The sequence below is a fragment of the Agelaius tricolor genome, unplaced genomic scaffold, assembly GCF_023055355.1.
Source record: "Agelaius tricolor isolate 1412-34295 unplaced genomic scaffold, bAgeTri1.0.p SCAF_4, whole genome shotgun sequence".
Lineage (NCBI taxonomy): Eukaryota > Metazoa > Chordata > Aves > Passeriformes > Icteridae > Agelaius > Agelaius tricolor.
Window position 1 is genome coordinate 42,055,256 of NW_027269264.1, and position 12,574 is coordinate 42,067,829.

The window sequence follows — 12,574 nt, forward strand, 5'->3', positions numbered from 1 at the left end:
TAGACCAGAAAAAAGCTTAGGGACTTGCCATCACCATCCATCCCTCTGCCACTCCAGTGTCACAGCCTAAAGCATGAGGACTGCAGTGGGTCCAGTGACCATTCCATCATACCATTTTTAGGGCAGCATGTTTAAGACCCTGTTCCTCCCTCACAGCTTCTGAAGCTAACTGGAAGCTTAGCTCTGTACACTGTACACAGACAGCCACAGAAATAAGAGCAGCTTCAGCTGTAAAATGTTTGCTACATCAGCTTCCTGCAAGAAGAAAAACTCCAAAGCACCACAGGATATATAACACAATACTTGGAAGAGCTATAATTATCAGAACATTTGTTCTCCTATGCCAGAAGTAATGACTACTTCTCTCCTTTGATTTTAATGGGAGCTCATGGCTGGGCATCCTGAATGCTAGGCAGGTGGTCCCAATCACTCACCTGAAATTGCGCCTTAATGCACCTTGAAATGATCAATTCTGGCACCAGATAGTGTCTAGGCAGAATTTAGGCACATTAAAATCAGGAAAACAATCCAGGAAGCCCAGACTTCAGCAGCTGGCTAGCCCACAATGAACCTAAAATTACCTGTCACTTAGGTGTCATTACACAAAGTTGCACAAAAGTTTAGAATATGAATCAGGTGTAGAAGCAGCCCTGTCTAAGAGCAAGGTATTCTACCCTACTGTTAACCCACTCTGATACAACAGTAAGAGGCAATGAAGGATTTTCAACTTAATTATTTTGACTTGTAATAATTAAATTATTTAACTGAATAGCTATGTAACTTTCTATGCACAACTAAATTACCAGTTGTGAGTTATATGGGTAGCTGGTCCCAAAAAGTCTACTCAGAACTCCTTCCAGCTAAGTGCCCAGACATTAGGCCACAGGCAAGATGTATCTTTGCCTATCTGGAAACATGAATATACATCCTGAAAAGAGGAGCCCTCGTTTTAACATATGGGGTAGAGACTGCTTGTCTCACTGCTTTGTTGCAAGGTAGCAAGGATGCTTCTGGAAAACACTGAGGGGTGAAACTGCACCATGAGGCTCAAGGGGGAACTAGGTAACGATTTCCCATATTTCCTGGATGACTATTACCATTACTTCTGAAGCAGCTACCTCTCGAAAGAAACCTGAATTGGACACTTGTCTCCCAGAATTCTTCCCCATCCTTGATCTCAGTAGCAGGAAGCACCTATGATGGTGACAGAAGGATGGAGTTCAAACACTCTTGATCCATCTCTTAGCTGCAGGAGTCTTCCTGCGTTACAAGAAGCCGGCTTTTTGTGCATTTTAAAGTGCTGAGTCCAAGGCACCCAACCCTGCACTCTGGGGCAGGGGGACCATGTTTTAGGTGAAGTGGGGCTGCAGCAGGCACTCCCTCAGCCCTCAGCCCACACACCACACAGGGTCTACCCAGATGCCAGGGCTCAGGTTGGTGACAGAATACTGTAGTTAGAATTCAGAAGGAAGTTATCTTTTTTTTTTTTTTTTCAAAATGAAGCCATTGTACATTTTGGGGTCAGAGAGAAGGGCCCATGTACATTTAAGAAGAGTTTTCTGGAGATAATACTTGCTTCCACAAAAGCAGAACAGTTGCTTTTTTGTCTTCACAGAACCAAAGTCTATTGTAGCTCTCAGCTTCTCAGAAGGACAACTCCAGAGACTCAAGTACTTTTTTTAGTGCTCAATATGATCAACTGGCTTTTGGCAGCTTGGAAGTGAAAACAAAAAAACAACAACAACAACAAAAAAACCAAAACCAACCCCCCCCCCCCCAAAAAAAAAAACCCAAACAAAACAAAAACAAAAAACAAACAAAAAACCAAACCAAAAACAAACAAACAAACAAACAAACAAACTAAAACAAAAAAAAAGTGTACCAACCCCCACTCCCACCACCCAAAACAAAAAGGGAGAAAAAATAAAGAATGAGAGCTCTACTCTCATTCTTTATTTTTATTTACTTTTCTTTACTATTTACTATTATTTACTTTTATTTACTATTCTTTTTATTTACTTTAAACAGTGAAACAAAAAGATATTTGGCTAGAGTTAAATGGATAACCATTATTAGCAGAAGGACTATGTGAGCAGCACTGCTGGATTTTTTCTCAGTTTATGTTTGCCCATCTTACTAAGAGTTCCTCCTTCATAATTTCTGCTATTTTATATTTGACCTAAATATATGTTTAAATGGGAACTTTATTTGGTGAGCACAATTAAAGAAAGTGTTATGGCACCAAAATTTTTTCTATGCACAAAAGGTTAGCTAAATTATCATTTGAGGAATTTCAGCTAAATCTGAGTTTAATATTTTAAATTCAATCTGTTCTATGTGCATCTAAAATACTGCATATAAAGACAACTGAATTTTATACTACACAGTAGGAATACTGGATAAAATAGTTTTAAAATTCATTATTATAGACTTCTGTCATTGTCTTATTAGAATTTACTGGTAAGGAAGTTGAATCACTGAAAAATTATTTCATAAAATGTTTTGCTATTGTTTAGGTAGCAATTAATATTATCTTCAAACAGAAAATTCAAATAAGAATACAGGCACAGAGAAATTTGAGTCACACACCCTCCTCTTCAGTGATATTTGGTAACTATCTAGGATGTAATAGTTGCCTCAGGACGTAATACTTCACTTGCTCCTGCTTTGAACAGGTGCCTCAAGGAGATTCTTTTGTGTTTTACTCTCCTTATTTACCATGTTGCTATAAAGAAACCAGGGCACAAATTCTTGACTTGAGTTGCCTATGCAGACATCTACTCAGCTAAGAGAATGGTACCAGCCAAGAATAAATTTAGACCTGAGTTGCAGTAATTTACTGTTTTGTTCTTTAAGCTGAATATATAATGAAGTAGAATTTCTCAGCCAGTGTGCTCTCATAGCTGAAGGGAAACTTGAACACATCAGTCACAGAAACTGAGGAATCATGAGAAGTGACTGCTGTTCATGTGGAAATTTAGACACACTGATAGCTAATTCCACTGGTTTACCTCACTGCAGGCAGCACAGAGCATGGCACAGGCACATCCCCCAGAAAGTGCTGGGTTGACAACTTCTAGTAACAGCATCCTTAGCTGCACTAGCATGCAGACCTAGCACAAGGCAGCTACTCCTCAGTCAGGTAAGAACACCTGCAAGAACAATCTTGCAGCTGGCAGAGGTAGTTGTTCACCAGGAAATCCAGTGGGTGAAGCAGCCTGGTCATCTGCAGTCTTATCATCACACAGAGCTTTGTATTGTAGTCCTAACAGAGCATCAACCACTGCCAGCTTTTCTTGCTTAAGGTCCCCTAAGTTTGAGACAGATAGCTAGAGAGGCAGATAGATTAGCTGTCATATAGTTAAAAGGTAAAAATTTAGTTCAATCCTTCACACCCCTCCACCCACCTCTCCATCCTCAAATTCCACTATCTCCTTAGGTATTTATACTGTGCACTAAACTTCCTCCCTGAAGCCTGCTGTTGACAGTAATTTCCCCCAAGATTTCTTTATTGCCTGTCCTTTAGAAATAACCTGTTATGCAAGAAGATTTGTGTGACTAAGAAAAAAATAAAAGGCATGCAAGTGTATGATATAAGGGAAGAATGATAAACTTGGAAGAAGGTTGCAAAGGGCAAAATAAATCAGGAATTGGGCAAGAGTTCCATCAGGGCTGTGCATAACTTCCAAGCCCTTCACCCTGTCTAACAGCAATTTGAAAGGGACAAAAGAATCCGTGACATTCATCATGTGTGACATTCAACCATGCACATGCCATTCAGTTGCACACAAAATGTCTTTGCTCATCCTTCATTCAAAGAGTCTGTGTTGATCCTTCTTCTTTGCCTGCTCTTTTAAGTCCTGAATAATATGCAAGTCTTACTATATTTTTTATAGCATGTGCATCCCCAGGAGAAAATAAAATTTTCTCCCCTGAGGATCCTGAAATGCTACTCAGGGAATAATTCAAAATAATGATTACCAACACTCAGAATATTGAATTTATTTGGCAATTCAGAAATCACAGCCTTATTTGGAAGTGATGGAAATGCTTATATTGACACCACTAAATGCCTTTAGTATTCACCACCTCCAGAAAACGATTGCAGTATGAGCAGGAAGAAGATTGTTGCATATTGCTTCACAAAGACACATACTCACACTTGACCAATACAGAGAGAAGACATCATTTATCCTGTGTAATTCACACTCATTACTTTTATTATCCTTTTAGCAGTGCCTTAAGAAGGGGTATGTTCCCATAACTATTTAGCACAGATATATGTCAGTCTTCCACCTAACGGTTTATAAATAAACATCTTTCTGTGTTATCACTTTTAAGAGAAAACTAAGGCTCAGACAGTTCTCTGATGTCCTTGAGTAATTTAAATTGGAACAGTAGAGCCAAATTATTTACACAAAAAAATAAGCTTGTCGACTTGTTCTGTCTCGCTGCACAGGGTCTGAAATCCCAACACTGTGTAGTATCCAGACCACTATGTGGTCTAAAAGCTCCAGAGAAAAGAAGCTCTAAACATTAAAACTGCTAATGGAAATGTCCTAAGCCAAGCAGATAACATGTGTTGGTATGCAAGTGCATGGCTGTGCCTATGAGAAACCAGTCTGTGTCCTGTCTGCATTTCAGCACGGTCACCATGGAAATGGGAACCAGCCTGCACAGAGCCTAACAAAGGAAACCTTTAAATGAAAATAACAACACTGGATAGAGGCTGCACAAGATTTCTGCTGGGGAAAATGACTTGCTTTACTCATCTGGAGATGCAGAAACTCCCTTTTACCTGCATTAATCTTAAAGGAAAGTACTTTATTCACACTTAGCTGTTTTGACATTAAGACATTACACTGGTAGTTCCAGTTATTAGCCCTCATGAAAATACATCACATGAAGTACATACAAACCCCACTTTCATTCATTCAAAATTACAATAGTGAAGAAAGACCACAATGGATAATATTTATGTAGTGGCTAGGAAGCACAATGAAAAAAAGGAGTAGCTGTACTTTTACTACTTTAACTTCTTAAATTAAAGTGCTGTGATACTGAATCAAAAAAGCCAAGAACAATTCACATGTTGTTTCAGAGAGAGGCAGCACACAGTTAAAACTTGTTGGTAGGATCTCATGTTGACTTTGACCAAATTATGCACAAATAAATATTAACTGTTAATGTGTTTAGGTGTCTGATAGTAATAGCCTGTATGCTTTCTAAAATAAACATAATACAAAATACAAGTCCTGTAATGCAGTATGAATGAAGCCTTACTTGAATCTGCAGTGCTGTGAAAGGCAAAACTCCAAAAATAATACATAGTAGTGCTGCTACTTCTTGCCACCTCAGAAAAAAGGAAAAACTAGAAACAGGTTTACTTTAAGAAGAGTTCATGTTTAGGTCCTTCTTTCAAGCCATCTTCAGATTACAGAATAATTTTAAACATTAACATTACTCACTAATATGATAATAAAACATCAAGGTATCAACAGATGATCACAAAGAGGGAGAAAAGCAGAAATCAAAACAGGCTGTACAGATTTAACATGGTGTGCATGATTGCATGTTGAAAGCATTTTCACCCCAACTTTTAGCTTCATTTATTGCACCAAATGTTCTGTTTCCATTTGTTATTCAGGTATCAGTTTAGTCCATTCTGCTTTGTAAATTGCCATGTCCTTTAATGTATATTATTTTAATCTTAGCAGCTTCCTTGTTGATTATTGCCTACATATATTGAAAATAAACATTTAAGTATTTGCATGTGACAGAGGATTTATTTTTCAACACTCGAGTGAAATGAGAGAGCATCCTTACCTCCATAAAAAACATACCACTTTTGGATATCTAGTGATACAGCTAAACCCTTAAATTTTTTCATTTAAAATACAATTTCCATTTACTTCAGTCACAGCAGTGAATACAGAGCAGTTTTGCACATCAAGATGCACTTGCACAACCAGCTCAAGCCAGTGGAAGTGACAGCTACAAGTGAAAGAGACTTTTCCAGCTTTCCTCCCTCCTCTGGCCACGAGTTCTGACTGTACCCTATGCCAGCACTAACAAATGAATTGCTGAAGTGAGCAGGATCAGTTTAGCTCATCTCTAAAACTAACCTGGCTCAAAAGGGGGAAAAATTATTTAAGCAAATGGGTCCCTGACCTGTTCCCGAGACTAAGACATAGATAGCATAGAGAAACTGGTGGAAACATGCAAACAGGAGTGGATGAAATGTCCTTGCAGCGTAAGCTCCACATTCAGGTCAGCTTAACCAGATCGTGAAAACGCAGCTTCAGTTTTGAGAACCCCTGGCTGAGCAAAGAGAAAGAGAAGAACACAAAAGCTCCAACCACATGTCAAAGATTTGATTTAAATGACTCGTCTGAAATTGTACTCAGCTTTTGCGGGAAAAAAAAAGAGAGAGAGAGAGTGAGAAAGAATCCACTTTGTAAGGAAAAAAAAAGAAATTTATTTATCTTAATCCTACATTTAATTCTCATTCATTAGACCACTTTCTAATTTCAAAACTAAGCAAGGCAGGAGTTCCAGCTCATTATCTGATCACACCATCTTTCTCTGTTCATAGGCGGTGACAGCATGGTGTACTGATGTGCAAAAGAGACAAATCCAGGTGGCCAACTTACTCTGGGCACTTTCCAACTTTTGCATGTTAAATGCCATTATCACAGCTTCCATCCCCAATTAAACAAAAGCATACTGAAGAAAAAGAGTCTGTAAGTAGGGTGTCCTATTCCTCTATAGGGCCTTACAGCCTATTACAAGAATTTCCATCATTGGAAACTCTCTATTCTACGCAGAGAGCCCAATTTCAGGTAGACCTGTTTCCTCCTTCAGTCTGCCTGGGTCCCACAGAGAGACTTGAGAATCCATGGCACTCATGTGGTAGACCCGTAGCCCAAAAGACATAACCCTTGTGTCGCTGCAAGTGTTCATTTCAGAATTAAAGAGTTCAAGGGATGTGTACTTCACAGACTGGAGATTTTATGAATGTGCTAAGAGTTGTATCATTCACACCCTGGGTTGCTGGAGGAAGGTGCATGTTAGGCTTCAATATGAAGGCTTGCTGAAATAGTATAGGCGAGGTCACCCCAAATTTTACTTCCTCCCCTATGTATGGTACTCCAACACTATCACATGATAACTCACTCTGAAGTTAATTATTCTTATAAAAAGAAAAATAAGCTGGTTCATCTGAAGCCCAGGAAATAGTTAAGAGCACGCAGTACAGACAGTCAGGAGACCACCATCCAAAAGCAAACTGGAAAGAAGAGTGACTTAAACAACAATGGATATTGCTTTAAATATAACAAATAACATGAGATATCAAGAAAGAAATTTTTTGCATTTGCAGATGTAGATCTAAGACCTGACACAGAAACATCTGACTAAGGTGCACAACAAAGTGGACATAAATTAACTTTGAATCTAGCTGATAAAAATGCATTTCTTTCCAGAGGAATACAGTTTTGCATGGACTTGTTACCTGGCCAAATTTGGGTAGACAATGCAAATAGTGCCTTCCTGCCAAATTTCAAATATCTCCTCTGAAGCATGAGGGCACTAGAGCTTTCCAAAGAAAATGTTACCAGAATTGAGCCCAGGAAAGCTACTGTATTTTCCACTGGCTTCACTCTCAGAGAGAGCTGGGCTGTTTTGGCTCTGACTTTTATGAAGAGGATAAGGAAAAAAAATGCATTCTTAAAATGTAAATTTAAAGAACTGGATGTGGCAAATCTATCCGCAGCATGTAGCAACAGAAAAGCTTCCGGCTTTGTTGCATAGGTTGCCCTGTTAATGCATCATTTACTCCTCTTGACATAATCTACTTCTCCATGCTATACACTTTTTGGTCAACAATTAACAAGGTTGGTAGCAAAGTCATGCTATCAAAATGATAGCTCTGTTTCAGATCTCTTCTTCTTGTAGCATCTACAAAATCTTAATTACTTTCCAGACATGAAAGTACACATCAGCAAAGAGTAACCCACTACTTCACTGTTGCACTATTTTTAGTTGAATTTAGAGACACAGCAAAGCACCTCATGTGACCCATTTAATACAGCTGATAATTCAGAAGTTAATATACTGACATAAAATCAAGTCTGGAATAATTTGGAATATTTTCCAGAAGTAAAGACTAATTCAGTCAAGCTATCCCAATTAAATTTAAGAATATCACCTTTGAAAGTAAACCAGTTCACTAGAATTCAAACAACTTGAAAATTATTGTGGGAGAGCTACAAGAGTACCACCATAGCAGAACTCTAAAAACACTTGATGAAAGCTCTCCTGTCCTGAAACTTTTGTTGCTCCTCCAACAAGATCAAAAAGGCCTTAGCAAGTATTAACCCAGTAATTGTATCCACTAACATCAAATGTCATGACACATCAAAATTATGACAGCTTTCATATGTATAAATTGAGATAAATCATGGGTAGTGCCTGAACGAAGTAGACCTATCCCACTTCTGTCATTCAAAATGCCAGGGGAATTCTCCTCTCACAATCAGCCTTATCTTCTGCTTTCAGCACTGCTCTACAACCTTTGCAAGTCTTAAGAGCTCATGAATTACAGTGAATGCTAATGGTCCTGGTTTTCAGTAGCTGTAACCAGGAGAAAAAAGGAGAGATTAGGCAAAAGTACACGGTGGAATGTTTTGCCCACTAGTACTTTTCAGAATTTTTACTTTAAAAAAAAAAATTGTCAGGTTGTTTTTGTTCTATATATCACATCACAGGTTAATATTTTTGTATTTTATTTCATACCCTGCAGCCACACATTCCACTGCAGTGTTCGCTATAGTTACTGAGAGAACAAGTCAGAACAGCTCATCAGTGAAAACTCATTTTCATGCTGCCTCTTCGATGACTTGCTAATTAAGGGTTTTTGAGACTATACAGTAATATTAAAACTCTGAAACTGCCTGGGAATTTGCTCATGGCAAGTGAATATGATTGCTTATAGTTCCCAGGAAAATAGATGTAATGGTAATTAAGTTAGCCAAGAGAAGGAGGAGATGGTTCAAGTTTCCCTATCCTTGTCCAAGGAGCGACATCTGCCCAACAGTGTAGTAACAGACCTAGAGAACTCCTGCAAATAGGAGCAGCATTCACAAAGGGAACATCATCTTCGCGCCTAAAAAGGTATAATCATCATAGAATCCTAAATTCACACATCCCCCGTTCCCTCCGCTCCAGCGCACGCACACAGAGTCCATTTTACGGCAAAGTGAAATCCACGCCACTGCAGGAGTTTAACCTGCTTTAAGATCGCCGCCGATGCACCGCGCCCGCCCGCGCCCGCCGCCGCGCACCCTCCGCGCGTCTGCGCCCGGCCCGGCGGCGCGGGAGGGGCCGCCCCCGCTCCGCACCTCGCGCCCGCCGCTGGATCTTCCCTCCCTCCTTCCCTCCTTCCTCTCTTGCTTCCCGGAGCGGCGGGACGGACAGACAGACGTACCCAGCGCCAGGAGCAGGGGCGACAGCGCCGCGCCCGCGGAGCCCATGGCCGGCGCGCAGCGGGGTCAGGCCGGGGCCGCTCCGAGCTGGCCGCTTCCCAGGGCGACACTGAGCGCCACCTGCTCCGAGCCGCCCCCAAATACTCTTCCTCCTCCTCCTTCTTTTCCTCCTCCTCCTCCTCCTCCTCCTCCTCCTCCTCCACGCCCCCTGCGGTTCCACGGCCGCGGAGGGGCCGGAGGCCGCTCCTCCCGTCCCCCGCCCCTCGCCCCGCGGGCGCAGCCGGCGGTGCCGTCCCCTGCAGGCTCTGCCGCCGGGTTGCCCCACTCTGCTCCCTCCTGGTTTTACTGCCTGGAGGAGAGCCCCCCGCGCTCGGCCCAAGGCAGCCCTGGCGCTGCCCAAGGCTGCGTGCCCAAGGGAGCTCCGGGATCGGGACACTCACCACCCCCGCCCTGGGTACCCCGGGCAACAGCGGTTTGGAGGGCTGGGGATGCCTCTTTTTCCTATTAAATTGCACGTTCGATGACACTGAGTCTATATCTTCTTCTTTAAATGAAATTTTTGCAGAATATGCCCCCAGATATGCAGGAGTGAAACAGGATACAGAAGCCTTGCCACACAACTGTCTCGAACTTGGCACTGATGGTGAGGATGTATTGTCTAGGCGAAATAACTCCCTGTGTTTCCTTAAATGCCAGGCCAATATCCAGGTAGACAAAGAGAATCAAAGCCAGCAAAAATCGGGAGATAAGGACTTTGACTTCCTAAGCAATCAGAAAGGGTTCTTATGCAAGGTGCTGTGAAGCTTTCAGTCTACCTAGTCTTGTCAGTACTGTTTGAATACTGTATGTGCAGAGTATTTGAGAAACATGCATTTTCTCCATCCCACAGTTCCAGTAAATATCGAAATTTATGGCACTACCTTTTCATACGGAATGTATTTTATTTTGTACAATGAATTCTGCTGAATAATTTGAACTTCTTGGCATTAACATTGTGTAATGAAAAAGACAGTTGGCCTGGAAAATTGAAATAAAAAAGCTTCCTTCCTTCACCCTCCTTGCCATCTAGGTCATGGCCATTTAGGTGTGAAAAACTGTAGCTATTGTTTAAGGAGCAAATGTATTCTCTCAGCTTCTTATTTGTTTTTAACCTTTGGAAATGGAGCTATAAATTAAAATGAAGAAATTTCTCAGCATTTGTCAGCAGGTGGTTTTCAACAGGATTTTTTGGACATGGGTTTTATGTGGACATCATGCTGTTAAAGAAATCTCCACCAGGATGATAAAATCCACTTGATGGAAGTGCAGCAGGGACCTGTCTTTGTATAATTTACATTGGATTCTTTAATGTAATAACTTTATAGGACTCACAGGAGTGTTACCCAGGCTAATGCAAGAGCTTGCCCAAGTGCTCACTTCCCAAAACACTGTCACTGCCGAACTCCAAAGCCCTTTCCAAAGTCCCTGGTCAGTCATCACCAGGGACAACTCACGAGCACTCTGTTTCCCTTGCACGGCATCACAGGAGACCTGCAGACGCTCCGGCAGCAAAAGTGCAGATATTGAAGCAGTAACACCAGCTTCAGCACCCAGACTGGTCCAGGGACTAGTGGGAAAATTGTGATGGGAAGAGCAGCCATGGGAGCTTTTCTTTCCATCTGTACTGTGTATACATGTATGTGCCACTCCAGGACAAGGGAAAGGAAAATCTATACTTCCACAAGGAATAAGAAGAACATAATTAATAAATACTGATGAAAGGACAATAAAAATCAATAACAAAAAAAACCCCCACATCATAGAGAAAAATGGTTTCTTAATAATGGAATAAACCTAGACTTGCCCTCTGCCCCACCCTAAAATAACCTCCGCAGACTAATGTCTCAGTTTCCTAAGAAACAATGTCTTTGATTCAGTTACATCATTCTAATTATAAATATATCCTTAGGATATGAAACTTTCTTTCTCATCCAGATACAATGTTGAAGAATAATTTCTCACACTCAAAGGCTGTCTCCCAGGGTGCTGCTTCTAAGACCAACATTCTTCACTGTTTACAAAGAATAGACTGTAGGCAAATAAATACTGTGGCAATTACTGTATTCTTCAACAATACTCCCTTAATTAATGCTTTTGTTTTAAATTATTATAAACCATTTGATAACAACCTTCTCATATAATCTTGAACTGTACTTTGCATATTATAGGAAACAAGAGTTTTTCTATTGTGTGATATTTCACCTTTTTTGACTCACTTCAGAAATTTTATACATATATTGCACACATTCAGGGAAATTATTATTTACTATTGTTCACCTACACTGATAATCAAATTACTCAGAGAACGGTTTGGTTAGTGCTCCTTATCTCTGCACTATAAAATGGTGTCTGATACACACCCTTTGCTGTACACGTGTTTGTTGTTTAATGATGTTTTATAGCACCTTGTCATGTCTGCTAGTTACTGATCATAGGGACACTTGCCAAAACCACCGTATCTGCCTGAGCTTATTTGCAAAGTTTCAGGCTTGGTTCTATGAAAATACAGTGTGCACATTAGAATAAACTATTTTGTTATCAAGGGCCAAACAAACTTTCTTTTTCACAGTAAGGACTGTGTGAAGTAGGTTGCTTGATCACTATGAAAAGATCACTACAGTTTTTGCATTTTCAAGAAAAAAAATAGAAGTTGCAGAGTGAAGATAATGAAGAAATCTTGCTTTTAAAAGTTATTCTGGTGCACATGTACTTAATGATCAATTTTACAATTTATGCATGTTCTAGCTTTTTAATGTGATAAAAAATGTTCAAATTAATGCCAACCTTCTCAGAGAAATATACTGGTATCTCCATTTTTTGTCATTTGCAAGGGCTGACCAGAGCATCAGAGTTTCTGTGGTATTCAAAACTCAGCAGTTATCTGTTAATGTGTTTCAGGGAGGAAATCTTGGGGAAATGACCAATTTACACATAGAAAGTCAAGATGAATGGCTCCAGGTCACTCTTTGATTTGTCTGGAGATGCTAGAGGAAACGGCTACAAATATTAGTTATTGTTTTTAGCAGAAACATGGTGTCTATAACAGAAAT

The 12,574-nt window shown here is 40.4% G+C and overlaps 1 protein-coding gene across 1 annotated transcript in view; it reads right to left on the reverse strand.

Moving 5' to 3' along the window:
• Positions 1-9,635, reverse strand: part of ITGA2 (integrin subunit alpha 2) — a 67,914-nt gene extending 58,279 nt beyond the window's left edge. The window contains exon 1 of the mRNA XM_071425431.1: positions 9,488-9,635. Coding sequence (XP_071281532.1) covers positions 9,488-9,533 — 46 coding nt within the window. The 5' untranslated portion in view covers positions 9,534-9,635. The remainder of the gene's footprint in view (positions 1-9,487) is intronic.
• Between the last annotated feature and the right edge of the window lie 2,939 nt (positions 9,636-12,574).